Genomic DNA, 20,568 nt, shown 5'->3' on the forward strand with positions numbered 1-20,568 from the left:
CCCCCGCCTGCAGCACTGGGGTCGTCTCGGTGCGCGGCCCGATGCATCACGGCCCCCCTCTGCCCGTGCCCCCGCGGAGGGGACTCGAGATCCTGGGGACGGGGCACGTCCCTCGCCCCCTCCCTGTGTCTGTTACGGTGGGAAACGGGGACTTCCCCAAGGAGCGAGCAGCCGAGTGGGCAGCGCGGGGGGGATGCAGGCGGGATGCAGGGGGATGCAGGGGGATGCAGGGGGGATGCTGGCGGGGAGCGATGGCGTTCGGCTGCTGGCCCCCGCTGCCTCTGCTGGGATCTGCCTTCCCTGGCAGAGCTTGCCCCTCGCTGGCTGTGGCTCTCGGCGCTGCCATAGATAACGCTCACGGGGGGAAAGGCGGCTCCTCGAGAGCTGCTCCGCTGGTGGCGGATTCCTGGCGAGGGGGCAAAGCACGCGTGGTCTTTGCCGCTGGTCCTGGAAGGGGGGTTTGGGAGCAGCAGCTCAGCCCTTCCCGGCGGCGCCGGGATCGCCCCTCTCCCTGCCTGCCGCCAGCCTCCTGAAACGGGAGAAAACTCCCCGGGGAGCCCAGGCCGGCTGAGGCTGCGGGCACCCCCCCCCGCCCGGCCGGGCCACCCGGGGCCGCGCCCCGCGGCCCGGCACCCACCCGGGGATGGCGCCCGCGGCGAAGCAGCCGCAGGGCCCGGTGACCCCGGAGCCGGACGGGGGCTGCGCGGGGAAGGGGCTCGGCCCGGCACCGCCCGCGGCTCGGCTCGGCTCGGCTCGGCTCGGCTCGGCTCGGCGCGGCGCGCTCCCGCCCCGCCCTCCGCGGGCGGCCCCCGGACGGGGCGGTGCCGCCCGAGCCGCGCTGCGGAGCCGGGGCTGGAGCTGGGAGCGGGACCGGGGCAGCGGCGGAGAGAGGTGCGGGCTGGGCTGGGCTGGGCTGGGCTGGGTAGCGCTCGGGGTGCGGGGCCGGGGGGAGCTGAGGGCGGGGGACTGGGGGCCGTGGGGTCAGTGCTGGGGTTTGGGGGAACCGGTGGGGTGTGGGGTTACTGGTGGGGTCTGGGTGAACTGGTGGGGTGTGGGGTTACTGGTGGGGTTTGGGTGAACTGGTGGGGTGTGGGGTTACTGGTGGGGTCTGGGGGAACTGGGGTGTGGGGTTACTGGTGGGATGTGGAGTCAGTGCTGGGGTGGGGGGCAGCGGGGGACCGGGGTCAGTGCTGGGGGAACTGGGGTGCGGGGTTACTGGTGGGGTCTGGGGTCAGTGCTGGGGTGGGATCCGGGGCACTGCCAGGGCGTGGGGGTGGATGCCCCGGCCGGGCTGGGTGGGGCGCAGCGGGATGGGACGGGATGGGTGTGCCTGGGCCAGGGTGGGGGTCCCTGGGCCTGGGGCAGGGATGGGTCAGTGGCGGTTCGGCTGCCAGGGGTTGTCCCTCAAGGGTGGCCCTGGGCTGTGGGTCCCAACCTGTGGGTACCGCCTGGACGGGGCTCCCCACCACCCCCCAGCCAGTGACTGACCTGGGCTGGGCTGGGGTGAGAGCCTGGGGCTGCTGCACCATCCCGCCATCCCTCCTCACGTCCCCCCGCTCCGGCAGCGTCCCCGGGTGAGAGCCTGGGGCTGCTGCACCATCCCGCCATCCCTCCTCACGTCCCCCCGCTCCGGCAGCGTCCCCGCGTGCGGCCTTGGTCGCGGAGCAGCCACAGAGTGTGTTTTCTTCAGAAAAAGGAAAAAAGTTCCCTTTGCTTACTGTTGAGCTCATTTTTAAACATTTATATTAGGGGGGCTTGCGGGGGAGGAGAAATAATTGTGTAATGTCTTAGGAGCAAGGGAGCATTCCAAAACCATGACTGCGCGGCCCTTTCCAGCACTAACAATCTGGCAGCCAAGTCTTCCCAGTGGCCGCCAAACCCCCTACATCCAGCCTCAGCCTCTCGACACCCATGAAAAGGGCAGCGCGATCCCCGGGTTGCTTCGCGGGGCGCATCGTGCCGGGGTGGGCTGGGTGCCGGGGCCCGGCTGAGCCGCCCAGGCCGGGCAGCGGCACGGCCACATCCCCAGCAAAGTGTTCAGGGGGTGAAACTGGAGAGGGGAGGTAGTGGCTTTGGTGTCTGCATTTCACTGAGACCAGTTGCATTTTATTTTCATTTTTCCAAGTGCTTTTTGGTGTCCACACAGTTTCAATTTATGTTTAGCTCCTCCTCAGCGACAAGTGGTATAGCTAAAGGCTGTGTGGGATTTTACAGACCTTAAATTGAATCCATGTTCCTGACAGCTACAGCTTCTCCAGGGAAACGTTTTTTTAAGTGGAAAATAAGCCAAGTCACTGTCTTCCAACAGGTTATCGGGAGCATTTAACCAGGCTCATCTCCTAACTTGCTGTTTACACTGGAGAGGCGTATTGACATGAAAAGTAAGGAACGTATTAGCAAATATTGATTGGCCCTGGGGCAGCGGCAGTCAGGCATTGCACAAGTACAGGCATCTGCTGAGATTGTGGCATGTTATTTGAAGCTTTCAGCAAGACACTTGTACTGCTGTGAGTCTGGGAAGGCTGTCACTTCCACGGGAGGTAAAATAAGAACATGGCATGATGTCTTTTGGAAAAGGAGGTAAGGGCAGGCAGCGTTTTCCCACAAAGCACAAACACTTGCGGTTCAAGCGTTGTTTAGGCTTTAAAATTCTTCTGTTCCAAGGCCTTCTCTCTGTTTTGCTTGTGGATGTTTTTGTGGGGTTTAGCAATGAAAACAAGCCAGCCTGGCCGCTCCGCTCCGGGTCTGGGTCTGGGCCGCTGCCCTTCGCCGCTGCGCTGGAGCGTGCTGTAAGCCCAGGCTGGCTGATCATGCCTAAAGTATAGCTCACAACTTTAGAAAAAAAATTTGTAAGATCTACAATTTAAGCACTGCGTTTGAGCTCCTTTTTTGATGATCACATGTCAGTTGGATATGGCAGGTCTAGGTCTTAAGAAAGAGCTCCGGGCAGCTTTCCCAGGGGGTAAATGCAGACACTTTCCGTAGTGCCGGGGAGTTTTGGCAGCGGTGGCAGGCGGGATGGGGAGGCTCTGAGCCGCGGGAGCCGGCGTTGCTGGTGGGTGTGGGTCCCGCTCTGGGTGTCAGCGATGGTTGCTGGCGTGAGCGAGGGCTGGAGGCTGGTCTCTGCACTACGCAGAAGCGCACAGCTTGGCCTGCCCAGGGGCTACGCGAGCCTCAAATTGCAGGTGCTGCTGTGCCAAAACCAGCGCCGCTTTGATCGTCCTGAAGCTGCCATCCGCCCGGGAGCTCGGAGCCCGCCTTCTGCCCTGGCCGTTGCATTTTCCTTTGGCATTGCTCTTCGCTTCGAGCCCTTTTTGGAACTCTTCTGTGCTTCTCTATGAGACTCCCTCTGATACCCGAGACACTTACCAGGACACTGGTCCTGTGCTACCTTGGCCGTGATTTAGAAGTCTCAGCAAATTAAATTCCCCTTGATGGGCATACCTGTCAGATTGTAATTTGGAAGTTTACTGTTCATTGCACCAGTTGTGCCACAAGGCCTACCAGCTAAAACCGTTTCTGTTGTGAAACGCCGCTGCAGGGCTTTCTGCTGGCAACGCTCGCAAATGACCCGTGTGCCTCTCATTCTACCCCCAAACGCCTTCAATCCCTTCCTGTTACTTTAATTTGGGGGCAGCTGCTGCCTTGACCCACGCTTTTGGGGGGCTCCCTGCTTGTGCGGATGGGAGCCGTGACCTGCTGGTGGGGCGGGAGGAGAGCTGCTCCTGGGGGCTCTGGAGGGAGGCCCCCCCAGCCCCGTGCCCCTGGCCCCTCGGGCTCTGGCCGTGCCGGTGGTGGCCTGGGGCTGTCCAAAGCGGCTCTTGTTTGCCCGGCGGTGGCTCTCCGGGGCCCTGTCCCGAGGTGCCCTCGGCTGGCGTGCTCGGGCGGTGGCAGCAGCCCCGTGCACACACACAGCCATGTTTAGAAGTGGAGACAGCTTGTCCTTGGCTGCACTGGTTAGAAAACATTTTCTGTGTTCCCTGCTAGTGTTTCGTGCTCTCTGGATGCTGCGAGCTCCCTTCGGTCTTGTCTGTATTACAGGTTGCACAGCCTGAGCTGAAGGCGTGTTTTGGGGGGTTTTTGAAATCCAGTTGCATGCCTCGTGGCGGTTGTAGCCTTGAGCCCGCTCTGTGTTGCATTAGCTCAGCTCCTTCCCAAACAAGAGTTAAATCAAAACAGTCCAACTGAGCACTTGGATGCACTTGGATGTTTGTTAAACCATTGAAAAGTTTAGCAGAGCTGAAGACACAGCAATGCCAGGAAGATCTCGGTCTGTTCAAAGAGGTGGTTTTCCTTCTGTGGTTGTGTCGCGGTGCCGGAGGGCCCGGGCGGGTGCCTGGGCTGCGGGGTGACGGGGCTGCGTGCACTGGGCTGGCTGTTCCCTGAGCCTCCAGGCCGAGGGGAGCGACCAGAGAGCTGCTGGGGCAGAGAAATATTCCGTAATCATCGACAGGCAGCCTGTGAGGAGATGCTTGGTGGCAGCTCGGCAAGGCAGGAACACGAGCCCCAGGTCTGCTCTCCCGTCTCTGGCCAAGAACATCACCGGGGCAATGCCAGGGGCTGCGCGAGCGCTGCCTGGAGCCTTGACCCTGCTCCTTGCTGCATTCTCCTCTGCTCGTCCAGGATGAGGAGGTTTTATTCCGTGGGACATCTGCGGGGCCTGGGGGCTGCGGGGAGCTGGCCCTGCCGCGCAGGCAGCGCTGGGAGCGTCCCCGTGAAACGGCTGCTCCCGGCACGGCTCGGTCCCCGCCAGCCCAGCCCTGCCCAGGCTTCAGGGTTGTGCCTGCGGCCAGGGCTGCGGGCAGGACAGAAATTGAGCTGGTTTTGCTGATAGGTGGTGTGACAGGTCCGGCCGGGGTGGGGCCGTCAGCAGCAGCGCTTGGGGATTTCTGCTTTGGAACAAAACCCCTCTGTTGGCTCGGGGAGCTCGAGTCTCACCAAGGAGGTTCGTTGCGAGATTTCTGTCCCTAGTGCGATTCCTTCTTCAAAGCGTTAACATCTTTCTCTGCCGTTTCCTGAGATCCCATAGCAGACACTGGTGACGGTCGCATCCTGCTGCCAGAGGAATTCCCCGTTTCCTGCTCAGCAGGAACTTCACATTTTGAGGCACGAAGCTGGGAGAGGCCAATAACGCAAGGGCTGTCCTGGAGCCCTGGCTGGTTTTATGGTGATGGCTTTAGAATAGCTGCTTGGAAAGTAGAGCAGAGCAATTTGGTTCCATTTTGCAATTTCTTGGCGTGCTGAAGGAGCTCAGGATGAGGCTGGTGCCGTCAATGCGGGCGCTGCCCGCAGCGGTGATGCAGACTAAACCTGTGGCCGTCCCGGTGCCATCCCAGCGTGCCACAGCAGCGGGCGCAGGGCTGGGCGCAGGAGCCCTGCGGGGTTTGGCAGTGCCGCTCTGCGGGAGGTGCCGGCACAAAGCTGCCGCTCCCCTTTGGTATCTCTGTGAATGAGCAGAAGGCACCCAAAATGCTGCTCATGCCCCAAAACCGTGGTTGCTGTACGGGCCGGGTTGGATTGCCAACGTGGCTGGGCACCCTTTGCTGTAACTCGGGGTGGTTAACGCTCGGCAGAGTTTAAAATCTGAATTTCCATGCCTGATGTGGGTGACTCTGTCCTTTTAGTCGTTTGTCCTGCTGGCAGCTGTAGTAAAGCTATCCTCCTCAAATTGTCCCCACCTTTTCCACTCTCTTTTACCCGCTCGCGATCTGGGAACAGCGCAAGGCCCTTTGCATTGGGCAGCCCTGTCCCAGGGACGGGCCTCGTCCTGCCGAGCATCCCCTGGCAGAGGAGCTAACCTCTCCCCGAGCAGAGTGCCTCTGGCATCGGCGTCGGGTCGGTTGGCCCTCGGGGCGAGGGCACGGACAGGGGCAGCCCAGCCAGCTGCCGAGGAGCGCGGTGCTCACAGCCTCCGCGCCCCGCTCGCCTTTGCACGCCGGCTCTGGATTAGTAATGGGCTATTTCTGGGCCGCTCTCGTGAGTAATGGAATGAGTTGTGCTGAGATTTTGGGTGGGGACAGTGCCTCTGCCCACTGAGTCACTGCTCGGCATCACGCCGGGCTTGGGAGCTGCTGGGGCCCGGAGCCGTCCCAGGTCAGGGTGGATGCCGGAGGCCGTGGGAAGGAGCTCTGGGTGCAGCGACTCCTCTTGGTTTGGAGCATCTCTGGTTCCTCCCTCCCCGCCCCAGCCTGGCTGCCTCTGCAGCAAGAGCCCGGGCAGCTGCCGCCCTCCTCGCTGGGACGGCGTGCAGGCAGGGGAGCGGCGGAGGGGAGCCGGCAGCCGTGCAGGCAGGGGAGCGGCGGAGGGGAGCCGGCAGCCGTGCAGGGCTGGCTGCAGCACCATGCTCCGCCACTCTGGTTGTTTTTGTTTTAGGTGCAATGTCCGTCAGACTGGGCACGGGCGCGTCTTGCTGTCTGTCTGGGAGCGGGTGTTTGTCTCCCCAGGCATCCGCTGTTCCTTGCGCTGCAGATACGTCTCCTTCTGTGTTCTGTGGATTAGATAGCGGTCTGTCCCACACCACGTTTCTTCCTCCGTTTGTCTTTGAGATACGGAGGCACAAAGCAGCAGCTCACGTTTTGCTGTGGGCAAAGGAACTTTCCCCCTAAGTAAACAGACTTTTTTGCCCATGAGCTCTCCTTCTCCTGTGCTGTGGAGATGATGGCTGGAGAGAGGCCGAGCCTTTGGTCGGACGAGAAGGATGGTTTGCAACAGGGGTGACGCGTTGCTTGTGTCCCCAGGGATACGCTGTCCTCGAGAGCTTTCCCTCCTCACGTGGGCAGGAGACGGCAGACTCCTCCAGCCCTTTTATCTGGCTCCATAATACAAACGTCGTGTCTCCTCAGGAGGAGATCCCGCGCGTGGGGCTGCGGGCGTCCCTGGCCCAGCTGGGACAGGCGGGAGCGGGAGGGCACAAGGAAAAGGGGACAGGAGCCGTGCCAAGGGTTTCCCCTCCGTGCTCAGCCCCTGGTAGTGGGACCCTTTGGGCACTTGAGGTTTTTTCCTCAACTTTAGTGTTGCACAAATGTGCTCGCCCTCTGGACAGACGTGGTGCTCCACTGGCACATGTGCTCAACGCCGAGGCTCCTCGTTGAGGAGTGCTGGATCCTGCTGGATGGGGCCCTTCATCCTCGCTCTTCTCACCTTATGAGTGCCAGCTTACTATTTTTATTAATGGCTCCACAGCACTTAGCAGCCACAAACCATTCCTGCTTCGGCTTGTAAGCCAAGGTCCTTGTAACCTGCAAAGATCTGGGGCTGCGGCAGGGTCTGGCCCGGATCTGGGCGAAACCTTTCTCTCTTCTGCCCCAGCCACACGGTCGGTTGGGCAGTTTAGCTCGTGAGAGCTGGGGCGGTCCCCACGACTTCCCAGGGGTTTGTGTGACAGCCCTGGGGAGGTTTCCTCCAGGCAGGAGCTTAGCAGTGACCTGCTGAGTATGCAGATGAGAGGAGCTCTCTTCATGCTGCTTTTGAAATGCAAGTCAGCCACTGAGTCTACTTTCTTAATCCTTCACTTGCAGCTAATTATGATGCAGCCTTACTCGGGCTTTTCTCTTTTCCTCCCTCTTCTGTTGGCGCAGGGTGCGGGTGCGATCGCCCCGGGAGAGGACCTGGGCCAGGCCCTCGTTAAGGTTTGGTGTCAGTGCCCTGGTTAAACGCAGAGCTGGCAATGGCCGGGCCTTCCCGGCGTGATCCGCTCCCAGCGCGTGCGGCGCGGTGCGTTCGTGTAGGTGTGCGCGTCCTTCCTGCACCGTCATCCCCGCTGAACCTCCCCGAGGCTCCAAGCACAACCTTGCCCCTTCCAGTCCTGCCGCCCCCGGGCAGAGGGGGTTCGGAGAGGGGCAGGGCTGGCTGGAGGACGTGGAGCGTCCCTGCATCCTGGGCAGCTTTCCGGTCGCCTGTAATTTCCCCCAGCCTGCAGAGCAGCGTGCGCCTTTCCGGGGATTAAACCCTGCGCTGTCAGTGTGCGTCTTGCCCGGGACAGAGAGCTGGTGATGTGCTGTGGGTGCCTGAGGAGTGGGCCGGGCTCTTTGGACTGAAGCAGCTGGGAATGGGAAGGAGATTTTGGGCCCGAGGTCGGGGAGGGACGTGATCCCACCACGGCTGATTTTCTCGTGCCTCCTTCAGACGCCACGGCAGGCATTTCGTGGCATCATCCCGGGCGATTCCCAGGCTCAGCTGTAATCTCCTTTTGAAACTCCGGGATGTGAAGGCATAGTTTTACTTGCAGGACTGCATCCTTTTTTCTTGGGGCAGAAAGCAACCTGCTTTACTGCGGGATTTCAGCTCTGTTTGCTGAGCGATGGCTGGCAGCTTCTCCTGCAGCCGGTGCCAGCGTTGGCTCTTGGCGGTTATGTGGCAAAGGCTCCTTTGTCAAACGGGCTGGGACGGGGCCAGCCCGGCGCCGGGTGCCAGGCACGCAGGTTGTGCTCGCCTGGACCTCCGAGAGCTCGGCTTGGCGCGTTCCAGCTGCTGATTGGATTATTTGGGAGCTGGTGAGCGTGCCCGGGTGAAACCCGGCATACAGTTTCTGCCCTGAAGAGTTTATAATCTGAAATTAAACCAGTGTGCGTGCGCGACTCTGAGGTTGTCAAAAATCCCCTTTGCCTGGGGTGGTGGCACAGCAAGGAAGCCCAGCGCGGGAGGGGTTGGGTGGCCGGGGCAGGAGCCTTGCTGCCCAGCGGGGTGGGTAAGGCAGAGCGGTTCTTGCACCAGGTCCCTGCGTGCGGCCACCGGCACTTGCCAGGGCATCAGTGTGACGGTTCTCCTGGCCGTGGCTGCGGTGATGGATGTGAATGGTTCCGGTCGGGCTGGTTCTTGCAGTGCCCGTGAGCTGGTGCCCCTGTGGGCAGTGTGGGGAGCTGGAGGTGTGCCCGGCGGGGGGCCGGAGAGCCTCTGTCCTGGCAGTCACCGGCTGCTCAGGCTGGCACGTGCCTGTGCCTGGTACCCTGCCGGGCAGTCCTGCGAGAGACTTTGGGGCACGGGGGCCAGGAGAGGCCGGGAGCGTGGGCTGCCCACGGCTGCTCTGTCCCGCTCACCCGCTCTTGTCCCTGCAGCGATGGCAGCCATCAGGAAGAAGCTGGTGATCGTGGGAGACGGTGCCTGTGGAAAGACATGTCTGCTGATTGTCTTCAGCAAGGACCAGTTCCCCGAGGTCTACGTACCGACTGTGTTCGAGAACTACATTGCTGACATAGAGGTAGACGGGAAGCAGGTAAGGACCGTTGCGGGGTGCCGGAGCTGTTCCTGTCCCCTCACGCCCACGGTCCCGCACTGGCAGTGCCAGCGCCCGGTGCTGCCACGTGGGTTGGTCCGCGTGGCTCGGATGCACCCGCAGCGCTCGGGGTGCCCCGCAGCTCCCGCATTTCTGGGTCACCCCAAACCTGCCCCAATTTGAGGAAGACCGTAGCTGTAACTGGGGAAGATAAACCTGCTCGCCCCTGGCCTGCCAGGCTGTCTGCGAGCTGCTGAGCCGCGTCCCTCTCCCCTACCAGGTGGAGCTGGCCCTGTGGGACACGGCGGGACAGGAGGACTACGACAGGCTGCGGCCCCTCTCGTACCCAGACACGGACGTTATCCTCATGTGCTTTTCTATCGATAGCCCGGATAGCCTCGGTAGGGCCCAGGGAGTGAGGGGGGGCCTGGGGCTCCCGCAGGACTGGGTGCTGCTGCTAAACCCCCCAGGGTCCGGGAAGCCCCTGTGCCACCCCTCTGGGGGATGCCACTCCCTTCCCTCCATCTCCTGGCTTTGCCTGTGCTCCAGGAAAATGCTGGGACCTTGCTGCCTTGGTGGAGGTGGTGGGAGAGGACGATGCTGTGGGGCGACCTCCCCCCTGCCCGTGGGAAAAGCCCGGTACCGGTTCCCGCGGCTGCGGGGAGGCTGGAGGGGGAGCAGCCCCTCGGCTCAGGGGGGTCCACACGTGCTTGTTGCAGAGAACATCCCCGAGAAGTGGACGCCGGAGGTGAAGCATTTCTGCCCCAACGTGCCCATCATCCTGGTGGGGAACAAGAAGGACCTGCGGAACGACGAGCACACGCGGCGGGAGCTGGCGAAGATGAAGCAGGTGGGGGCAGCCCTGGGTCCCGCTGCCTCGGCCAGCGACCCGCCTCTCCCCGTGCCCCCTCGCTGGGCCTCCCCTTTGCCGGGCCGGATCCTGGGGCTAAGGGCCGGATGCCCCAAGGGCAGTTACTGTGCTTTTGCTGCTGTTTTCTGGAGATGCTCCTGAACCCCCTGTTTAATGCTTTCTAGGAGCCGGTGAAGCCAGAGGAGGGGAGGGACATGGCCAACAGGATCAACGCCTTCGGCTACCTCGAGTGCTCGGCCAAGACGAAAGAGGGCGTGCGGGAGGTCTTCGAGATGGCCACTCGCGCGGGCCTGCAGGTCCGGAAGAACAAGAAGCGCAGAGGCTGCCCGCTGCTGTGAGCGGCCCGCCGGGCCCGGAGGCAGCTGCCTGTGCCGGCACCCAGCTGCCCTGCGCCGCGCGGGGAGGGAGCGCTGGCAGATGGCCGAAGCGGGACCTCGTGGTGCCAGTACCTGCCCCGAACCCTCCGCACAAGAGCTGCCACCCAAGCCCGTGGGGTGTCCCTGCGTGACCCCGGGGCCGTGAGGGGCCAGTGCCTTCAGTCCCCGCTGCTCTCTATGGGCTGGGCGCTTGCATAGCTCTCCGTGTCGCCCTGTTTTGTACTGATCTCCCTGGTTTCGCCTCTCCCGTGGGGATTGCTGCGGCGTTCGCTCTCCCTCTCCAGCTCCGGGCAGGTGCCGCAAAAGCGGGAGGTGCCGCTGCCCGCAGCTCGCACGTGGGGTCTGCTGGGCCCTCGGGCGCTCTGCCCGCTCCCCTCGGCCACGCGGGCAGCACACACCAGCGTTTTATACAGACTTGCCCAGGGCAGCTTTCAGCCCCGTCTGTGTGCAGAGCCGGGCTCGGCCGCCTCCCCAGGGAGCCGTGCTTGGCCGCTGCCAGAAGCGCTCTGCTCCCGGGACCCGTGCTGGTGCGGCGCCTCTGCCCAGCTCTGCCAGTAACGCCTCCTTCGAGTCTGCATCGGTCATGGACTTAGCACCAGTAAACTGAACTGCGTAACTGGGAGAATAAATGCAAACTGGTATTTCAGTAATTATTACTCTGCTTGCGTGGCATCCTTCTGGCTGTGCTCCGTGCTCTGCGCTAGTCCGGGCGGCTGCCTGCGGGCCGGGTCCACGCCCTGCAGGGTGGGGGCCTTGCTCGGCGCCCAGCCCCTCTTGCAGGATCAGGGCTCGTCACCACATACTTGGGTAAGACCCTGGGAGCAGCTTACGTGGGAAGGGCTGGGCAGGAGCTCCCCAGGCGTACCCGGTCCTTGGTGCGATGTGCGCCGCGGTGACGGCTGGAGCCACCCCTCCTCTGTCACAGTCCTGGAGCGGGTCGGAGCAGGGCTGCAGCAAGCCCGTCCCTGCTCTGGCAGCCCCAGCTGTGGTGGCAGGGCCCCGGGACTCGACATCAATACACTGCTTCTTCTAAATGTTTATTCCAGGGAAACAAGTGAAGCGTGCCCGTGCAGCTGAGGCAGCCCTCGGGCCAGGCAGCTGCCTGGCGGGAGACCCCAACCGTGCTGCGCCTGGCCTGGCCCCCGCCTGCGCCCCAGGCCCCCGCTGCAGCAGCACGAGCTCCCCTGTGCACCCAGTGATGCTCTTTGGAGGCTGGACTCTCGCTTAGGCCACTCATTGAACGGTGAGACCAGTCACAGAGAATTGGCTTTCCACGGCCGTGTCAAAAACTGTTTAAAATGGAGAGCGGTCCCAGTCCAGCGCTGGCGCGGTCCCGCTCTGCGAGGGAGCTGTCTGCCCCGCGGTCCGTGCCGGGGCTCTGGGCCGGCAGGACCCCGTTGCCCGGTGATGCACGGTGCACTGAGCACCCCGGGACCGGGCAGGCGGGGGGCAGGTGGCTGCCGCGGGCCAGGGGCAGGCTGAGGGCTGCTGGAGCTCCACGGGGCTTCTCCTCCTTTCCCGGGCAGGTTTCCTGTAGAGAAACCCCGTGGCAGAGCCGGCCCCTGACTCGGGAGGGGACAGGCAGCCCCGAACCGAGACCCCGTCCTGAGCCCTTTCACACTGGCTGCGGGAGAAGCCTCCCAGCGCTCCTCGCAGACGCGAACCCGCGCCCCGGCTCGGCCCCGGCCGCGCTGCCGCCCCAGGGTGCCGGTGCCGGTGCCGCGCGGCTGGCTGTGCCGCTCTGCCGGGGCTCCGCTGGCAGCTCCCAGCCCCGCTTACCTGGCTGCTAATTGCTGAGGCGCAGCGCGTGGAGGTCGGCGGCGAGGCCATCCTCTGCCGGGCTCTCGTCCTCGTAGGGGTAGCCTGTGTAGCCGCCCTCCTCCCTGCAGTACCTGAGGAACCTGCGGGCGCAGAGCGAGGGGGGTGTGGGCAAGAGGTGGCACTGGCCTCGCTGCCTGCAGTGGCTTCGCTGCCTCCGCAGCGCTGGGCACGGCCGTCCGCAGGCGGCAGGGCGGGGCGGGCAGGGCTCACCGCTGCCAGTGGTGGTCCTTGCTGAGCACGGCCGGGTTACCCACCACGATGAGCAGAGCCTTGGCCCTGGTGATGGCCACGTTGAGCCTCTGAAAAGAGAAGAAGAGCGCGGGCTCTACCCTGCGGCGGCACCTCTCGGCCCCCTCCGCAGCCCCACCCGGGTGCAGGAAGCTCCGGTGCGGCGCCGAGCACCCAGAGCGGCTCTGCCTGCCCGCGGGGCACCAAAGGGGAGTGGGGGGTGCTGAGGGAGAGGGGCCTGCTCGGGGCAGCACGGTACCTTGGGGTTCTTGAGGAAGCCCAGCTTGAAGGTCTGGTCGAGCTGGAGGTACTCGCTGCAGCTGCGCACGGTGGAGATGAGGATGACGCGCCGCTCCTGGCCCTGGAACTCCTCCACGGAGCCCACCTGGAGCGGGGACAGCAGGTGAGGGGCTGGGAAGCACCCCCGGGCCGGGGCTCGCGGGGCTCCCTCCGCCCACGGTGGGGTGGGCTCCTCTCCCCCCCGCGCCCAGGGCCGTACCTTCAGCAGCCTGATGTCCGGCAGCGTCCGCAGGACGGGGTCCAGGGAGGTGATGGCTTTCCGGATCTTCTCCACCTGGGGGGAGGCACGCAGCACGGTCCAGCCACCACGGAGCTGTGCTCGCATGCCAGCCCCGGGGCTGCCCGTCCGTCCCAGTGCCCTCTGTCCCCTGGGGAGGTCTCTGCCCGTCCCCTGCCTGCAGAGCTGTGCCCCTCACCTGCTTCCTGTAGGGAGAGATGATGCCGACCTCCTTGGGCGAGACGCTGGGGCAGCCCCCCTTGCCCCGGCTCTGCAGCAGCTTCTTGAGGTAGTGGACCAGCACCTCGATCTCAGCCGTGTTGAAGAATGAGGGGCTCTTGGCCTCTCTCCGGTCTTCCCCGCAAACCCCGTGGAAGATGATGGGGAAGCCCTGGGGGTGGAGAGCGTTGGGCTCTGCTCCACCTGCGGCTCGGGGCTCCCCCCAGACCCTCTCCCTGCTGCCCCCCTCACTTTTTTGGGAAGCTCCTCCCAGGCGCAATACAGACTCCGGACGTCGAGCTCGTCGCTCTTGCAGGCCTTCAGCTCGCTGTCATAGAAGAGCTCGTTGGGGATCCTGAGGATGGCCTCGTGGGACCTGGCGGAGGCAGGACAGTGCCCGGTGCGGATGCCGCACGGCCCCAGCACCCTCCCGGGCACCGTGCATCCGGGACAGCGGGTGCGCTCCCATCTCCCGCACCGGCTGGGGCACTACGAGGCTCTGGGGAGCCGGAGCCCAGGGTGCACACACGGACCCTGCACCGAGCCGCACTCAGCAGAGCAGCCCCATCCCTTCCCGCGCCCGTCCCCACCTGTAGTTCCAGAGCAGTTTGGTGACGAACTGTGGGTCGTATCCTCCGCTTGACTTCTTGTACAGGGGGTTGTGCAGCATCAGCCTCTCCAGCAGCGAGGTGCCTGCACCCAGCGAGACCCCGTGACCCCCTGCGAGGCCACGAGGCCCCCGGGTGCCAGCAGCGCTCCCACCCTTCTCCCCGCTCACCCAAGCCATGCTCGACGGCCAGCGGCGACCTCAGGACGGGGCCCAGCTGCTGGGGGTCTCCTGCCAGCACCAGCTGCCCCCCGTTGGGGTTGGTCTTCTGGTCCATGGCGGTCAGGAGCCCTGGGCAGAGGGAGAGCTCAGCGGGGGATAGGGGGGTCCCTGGGCCACGCAGAGACGCTGGTCCCCGAGACGGCAGCCGGGCACCACTCACCTGCGATGGCGACCATGCTCTCCGGCTCTACCGCCTGGCCGCACTCGTCGATGAAGACGTGGGAGAAAAACCCTGGGGGGAAGTTGGCTGACGCCAGCCTGGGGGAGAGGTGGAGCGAGGCTGCCTCAGCATCCCTGCCCTGGCTGGCCATCCTTCCTCCCCTCGCCCTCGTCCTCCTGCAGAGAAGGGGTCCCCCCTGCTGCCCCCCGCACCCTCTCCCCACTGCACCCCAGCGGGGCTGCCCTCACAGCCTGGCTGCAGGGCAGCCCCTGGGTCCACCCGCCGTGGGCGGTGGGGACAATCCCAGGTCCTCCGACCTTCCCGCTGTCACCAGCGTGGTGATGAGGATCCGGTAGCGCCCCAGGTGCTCCTTGCTCGGGTACACGTAGCAGCTCTGCTTATCGTCCCAGTTGCAGCAGGGCTGAAACGCAGGCGTTCAGTGGGATGCTGCTCTCCCTGGGGCTGCCAGCCCAGACGTGCCACGGGGTGCCGGGACGGAGGGGCAGGGACCTACCCTGATATCGGCAGGCACCTCCTGGTAGTTCCTGGAGCTGGCGATGAGCCTGTAGACGTACCGGGGGGCGATGTCCTTGATGAGGCGCTGGCACAGCAGGTCTGCAGCACTGTTGGAAGGGGCGCAGGCCAAGATCTGGGCGTCCTTGAAGCACGTCCATACCTAGGTGGGAGGAGGGGGCGACGGCACTGAGCCCACGGGCCGGGGTGGGCAGTGATGCCCGGGGCTGGACGTGGGCACCGGCCGCTCACCTGCTTGATGGCCTCCACCAGGGTGACCGTCTTGCCAGTCCCGGGTGGGCCGAAGATGAGGTATGGGGCTGGCCGGGACATCCCGGTCACGATGTGCGTCACGGCTCTGCACTGCTCCTCATTCGCCTGCAGCTTGCGATCGAACCACCTGCGGGAGCAGAGGCTGAGCACGCCGGGTCCCCGTCCTCGCCCGTCCCCTCCCGCCCTACGGGCACGGGGACTCACCGGGGCTGGAAGGTGCCTGTGAAGAGGGACTTGTGGCAGGAGGCGGAGGGGAAGAGGAGGCTGGACAAGCCGCGCTGCATGGCCAGGGCTGCAGCCCGGTGCTGGACCTGCAGCGGCAGCCGGCTGAAGGTGAAGGTCACGTCGAACCTCAGGTTGTTCACAAACTTCTTCAGCAGCCTGGGAAGGAGAGGTGTGAGCAGGGCACGGGGACGCTCCCCCATGCCCTCCCCAGCCCATGCCCAGCCTTCGGCACGTCCGAGCGGGGCTGCTGTGGCCCTGCCAGCCCGGCCCGGGCTGGACACCACTCACTTGGAGGAGAAGCCCAGCCTGACCTTCTCCAGCTCCACACCGTGCACGTAGCCCTTGTACTGGACGAGCGGGGAGCGGTCCCGCTCGCTGCTCAGGTGGGCGAAGAGGTGGTCCCCCTTCAGCACGGACGGGCGGTTCTCGGCCACGCCGGGCACCTGTGCAGAACGGCCGGCGTGATGCTGGGCACCCCGGGAGCCCCAGCACCCCTCCTGCCCCCCCAGTTCCCCCTGCGCACATCGAGGACCAGCAGCGCCCTGTCCTGCACCATGGGCACGTCCTGCATGTCGTAGCGCCGGATGTCCACCTCCATCTGGATCTCCTCCAGGTGCAACAGCAGCTGGAACTTCTGCTGGTAGTTCCCAGCCTGCAGGGGGGACTCCAGCAGCGACCTGCGGGCAGCAGGGACGTCACCGTGCCCCGGGGACACCTCGGCCAAGGGGCAGCGGGTGGGAGGTGCAGGGCTGGGCGGCGTTGCCCCCACCCCTCGACACTCACCGCATGGCAGCCCAGCTGGAGCTGGCTCTGGCATTGGGTCCGAGCAGGATCGTGTCCTTGAGGCTCTTCGGGTACTGGTAGGTGCCCAGAGGGATTTCCCTCTCCAGTTCGTTTTTCAGGGAGCTGGGCAGAGGGGACAGCGGTGCCACAGGGACTGCAGGGCTGGGCTTCCCCCCCCACCCCTGGCTGCAACCACCCATGGCCCCAGCAAGCAGGGTGTCCCCAACCCCACCGTCACCAGCCATCGCACGGGGATGAAGCACCGTCCGGGGGTGCCAGACAGCCGGGTCCCAAGGAGCTGAGCCTTGTCCCGGCTGGAGAGCAAGCTGGGGCCCTCTGTGCGGGATGGCAGCAGGTGACCCCGCCACGTACCTGTCCGGGGGGATGCCGTCCTCGGTGACGACGGTGACAGGGCGCTGGAGGCTGGCCTGGTAAGGCTGGAAAGGTGCTGAGGGCCCCAGGTCCTTGGCCAGCTGGCTCTCAGCGACGGCAGCGATGTAGCGCCTGATGCTGAAGGGCTCGTCCGGCTCCTTGGTGAATTCGAAGACCACCACAGCGTGGAAGTACCCATTGCAGGTGGTCAGGCACTGCACCTGGACGGGGTACGTGCCGCCTGCGAGGCAAAGAGGCGAGGGCTGGGTCCTGCGGCTCCTCTGGTGGGGCAGGGCATGGGGCAGGGGATGGGGCCCTACCTGGGTGCAGCAGCAGGAACCGGCCCTGCATCGCCCCTTGCTCGTCTGTGAAGGAGAGCTCCCGCGACTGCTGGAGTGGCTGGCACCGCCGCAGCGTCACGGCCTCCACCCCGCGGTTCTGCACCAGGATGGTGACCGTCCGGGGCTCGCCGAGCACCACCGGGAAGCGGATGTACCCGTTGCCCTGGTCGTGCTCTGAGACGATCTCCACCCCGTGCTTCCCGCGGATGAACTCAGCCCTGTGGGAAGGGACAGTCAGGCCTTCCCAGCCAGGGCTGGGGTCCCCGGGGCCGTGCCGGGGCAGGTGTGGGCAGGGTGCTGCCGGTCGTACCACTTTTTGGCACGGCTCTGGGGCATTTGCGGATCGGAGCTGGGCTGCTGCCCTGAGGCGGATGCGGACGCCAATGCCTCTGCACTCGTTCTGGGTCTCCGGTACTGGTCTGCCACCACCACGCGCCTCTTCTCCTGCAAGGAGCAGCCAGCATCAGCGTGGCCCCAGGGTCCGGCTGCAGCTGGGGGCTCCCGCGGAGCCAGTCCTGGTGGGCGCAGGAGCCGCGGCGCTGCCCCAGCCCGGGGCCTCCCTCACCTTCTTGAAGTGCACCGACTCCCCGTGCACCTGCGCCCGGTGGCTCATCCTCAGCGCGTACAAGACGCAGGAGAAGTTGGGCATTTTTGTATCCGTCCTGCACAGACGAGGGAGAGAGGTTTCTGCGTGGGCCAGAGCACAGCTGGGCTGCCAGGGGCACAGGCGGCTGAGAGGAGGGGAGCGGGAAGGGAGGGTGAAGCGGGGCACTGAGGCTGGGGTGAGGGGCACTCTGGTATCTCCCCTCTGCACTGGGAGAGGGAGAAGGACTGGGGCTTTTCACTGGCCCATGCAAATCTTACATCCCTGCAGGATGCTCCAGCAACTCCATGCTGTGGCACGGCTGTTACAGCTGTGCCACGGCCGTTCCAGCTGTGCCACGGCATCACTGTCTGGCCGTGCAGTCACTGTCCTTGCCAGCACGCAGGCGGCAGCGGGGCAGGGACACGTCCCTGTCCCCACATCCTCCAGGGCCTGAGCCGGCACAGATGAGGGCTCCTCCGAGGCACGGCCACAGCGCTCCCGGCAGCAAAGCCTCCGCAGGCACCTCCTCCCACAGCCTGGGGCACGTCCCGCAGCCTGTGGTGGGCTGAACCCCGGCTTTGCCAATGATTAACAGCAGCGACATTGCACAGAAGCCAGCGTGACTGGTGTCATTGGGGTGAGGCGGGGTGTGTGGCAGGCAGCGGGTGTCCACGGCTGTGCCCGGGCGGCTGCCGGGGGGTCCCTGCAGCCGGGTAACATCCCAGCAGGGCCACGGCGAGATGGAGGGGCTTGGGAGCATGCGGTGTCCAGAAAGGCAGCTCTGCCTCTCGCTGCATCCGCAGCCCAGTGGGACACGGGCTGCCCCAGCAATGCTGCTCTGTTTTCTCCGTGCCTGGAGCGAGCGGAGCCCCTGAATTTGAGTTTAATTGGTCCAGGTGGTCCTCACTGCTCGGAAAGCACACGCTCCTCCATCCCACCCCGGCAGGTGATGAAGCAGAGCCCCCGAAGCCCCCGCCTGCTCCCCAGTGCTACCCTCACACCCAGCTCCTGGCCGGAGCTGGGCTGACACCCCACATGGTGCCCCAGCAATGCCGGCCGGGGACCAGTGATGCTGGCCAGGGGAACGGGCGAAGATGGCCAGGGGAATGGGCGAAGATGGCCCGGGACTGGTGATGGTGGCCGGGGGAATGGATGATGCTGGCTGGGGACCGTCCCAGGCGATGCTGCCCGGCTCAGGCCGAGGGCTCTCACCTGCCCCGGAACTCCTGGTTGTAGATGCTCCGCAGCGCGTCCCGCCGGCTCTCCTGCTCCCGGCCCGTGTCCCGCAGGAACTGCACGAACTGATCCCCGCACCGCCGGGCCTCCGCCACGCTGAACCGCGGCATGGCCGAGCCGAGCCGAGCCGAGCTGTGCTGCGCCGCGCCGAGCCGAGCCGGGCTGAGGTGGGCCGGGCTGGCCCGGGCTGGGCTGGGCTGGGCCGGGCTGGGCCGGTCCCGCACGGAGAAACGAAAGCGAAAGGGGCCGTGCGCCCTGCGGGCCCGCCCGTCCGGAGCCGGGGGGGCCGGGGGCGGCTCCCGCCCGGCGCCTCCGGCCCCGCAGCCCCGGGGCATCGCCCCGTGCCCGGCCGGGGGAGAGCCTCGCCGGGGTCCCGCAGCCGGGACCCTCTGTGGGGCGCGGGACCCACACGGGACGGGGATTGCCCTGGCTGCGTGCGGAGGGGCTGGGGCTGGGGCTGGGGCTGGGGCGGGCCCAGCCCGGGACCCCGAGGGGTGCGCACCCCCGGCAGGGTACCCCGGCGTGAGGGACGCGCGCCCCAGCCAGGCTGCGGTTGCGGGGCTGGGGGGGAGCCGAGCTGTGCAGTGCCAAAGGGCTGGGCTGGTTGCCATCCGCTGGCCTGCAGCCCTGGCAGTCATCGCCCCCAGGGAGGGAGAGCAGAGGCTGCCAGCTCACACCCGCGCTGCTTAGGGCAGGAGAGGGGCCCTGGTGCCTTGCATGGCTGTAGCCAATGATGAGGGGCAGGAGCTCCCACAGCTGCTCTATAAATAGGGCAGCAGCAGCAGCAAGAGCTGGCTGTGGTGTTCATCTCTGCCTCTGGTTCCCTGTGCTTTCACCCTCTGACCTGCCCAGGGAGGATGGTGATCCCCGAGAGGCTTCTGCAAAAGGGCTCGAGACCCTGGGACTGGGTGCTGCCTTTGCCTTGTCTGTAGCCCAAGGATGTCGGGGTAAGTCTGCTGTTCTCCCCGCCTTGGCTTGGGTGGCTTTTCCTCTGACCCAAGATCTGCTAATGACCTGCGACTGTCTGGAGGTAGCTGATAGACTGTGATGGGGGTTGGCCCCTTGCAGGTTGTGGGAGGGCTCTGAGCCTTGAAAAATGGGGGGTGTTGCCTTTGGAGAAGTTGCTCGTAAGTCTTCCTGTCATGTATTGCAGGCAGAGTCCTGGAGCTTTGAGCTTTGATCTTGCAAACAGATAGGAAAGCTCTTTCCATGGGGGGCAGCTGGGTAGCCCAGCTGCTGTCTGGGCTGGCAGGACCCGTCCTGCAGCGCTGGGCTGGCTTTGCCTTCCCTGGCTCAGGTAAGCTGCAGGGCCTGCTCACTGTGATTCATCTGGAGTCAGGCTTTGACTTCTGTACTCCTCAACAGAGCCAGCCCAAGATACGCGTTGCTCTGGAGCTGGCCTCAGTCTCCGCTGAAGCCTCTGGTCTCCAGCAGGCAATAGCCGATGGCTTTAAGGATTAGAATGCCTCTGGGCACATGTCGCTGCTGGGCTGGCACTTGCTTAGAGCCAAGGGTTGCGTTTCCAAGGAAGAAATAGGAGCTGGAAGGAGCTAGGACTGGGATAGCTGAGCCTGCTGTAGAGAAGGCTGGTGGGGGAGAAGGGCCAGGAGGCAGGCAGGGAATGAGTGGGCCTAAAGGATGATTAGCTGAAGATTTGGAGAAGGACAGAGAGATAGAAACAGTCTTAAGGCTGGAACAAGTGACGGTGACTCACGGTGTAACTAACCCGGAGCGGCAAAAGACTAGCCTTGAGGCAGATAAAAGCTCTGTTGTGTGCACAGCCTTATCTTGGGCCCCACTTCAGCTCCACATTCTTGGAATTGCTGCAGTGCTGCTCTGGATGGGACCACGGCCACAGACCGCAGCACCTTAGGTGCTCCTCCACGAGACCTTTCATCTCCCCTAGGTGCTGCGGGCAGGGAGGAAGCCCTTCCTACAAACACCCACTGGCAGAAGCGCTGTCCTTGAGTAGCTCTGTGCGCAGCGGCGCGCGAATCCTCCAGCAG

The 20,568-nt window shown here is 64.8% G+C and overlaps 2 protein-coding genes across 3 annotated transcripts; one reads left to right on the plus strand and one right to left on the minus strand.

Annotated features, from left to right (window-relative positions):
- The first annotated feature begins 769 nt into the window (after window positions 1-769).
- Window positions 770-11,109, plus strand: RHOC (ras homolog family member C). 2 transcript variants are annotated; one of them, XM_075521630.1, is made up of 6 exons: window positions 809-891; window positions 2,309-2,381; window positions 9,054-9,211; window positions 9,492-9,612; window positions 9,931-10,061; window positions 10,247-11,109. In XM_075521630.1, exons 2-6 carry the CDS (start codon window positions 2,375-2,377, stop codon window positions 10,418-10,420), a joined length of 591 nt encoding a protein of 196 aa, XP_075377745.1. In that variant the 5' UTR covers window positions 809-891; window positions 2,309-2,374; the 3' UTR covers window positions 10,421-11,109. The 2 variants fall into 2 exon arrangements, with proteins under 2 accessions (XP_075377746.1, XP_075377745.1); XM_075521631.1 differs by lacking the exon at window positions 2,309-2,381 and having other exon boundaries at window positions 770-891.
- A 382-nt stretch (window positions 11,110-11,491) lies between these two features.
- MOV10 (Mov10 RNA helicase) lies at window positions 11,492-18,752 on the minus strand. Its single transcript, XM_075521866.1, has 22 exons — window positions 18,539-18,752; window positions 17,306-17,402; window positions 17,051-17,184; window positions 16,720-16,958; window positions 16,400-16,640; window positions 16,028-16,150; window positions 15,768-15,921; window positions 15,533-15,687; window positions 15,224-15,400; window positions 14,999-15,146; window positions 14,748-14,909; window positions 14,551-14,654; window positions 14,234-14,331; window positions 14,023-14,142; window positions 13,835-13,937; window positions 13,497-13,620; window positions 13,225-13,416; window positions 13,008-13,082; window positions 12,768-12,893; window positions 12,491-12,579; window positions 12,239-12,360; window positions 11,492-11,990 (listed from the first exon to the last, which is right to left on the minus strand). The coding sequence occupies exons 1-21, from the start codon at window positions 18,670-18,672 to the stop codon at window positions 12,246-12,248; spliced, it is 2,910 nt and encodes a 969-aa protein (XP_075377981.1). The 5' UTR covers window positions 18,673-18,752; the 3' UTR covers window positions 11,492-11,990; window positions 12,239-12,245.
- Between the last annotated feature and the right edge of the window lie 1,816 nt (window positions 18,753-20,568).

Source organism: Mycteria americana, chromosome 20 (assembly GCF_035582795.1).
Source record: "Mycteria americana isolate JAX WOST 10 ecotype Jacksonville Zoo and Gardens chromosome 20, USCA_MyAme_1.0, whole genome shotgun sequence".
Taxonomy (NCBI): Eukaryota; Metazoa; Chordata; class Aves; order Ciconiiformes; family Ciconiidae; genus Mycteria; species Mycteria americana.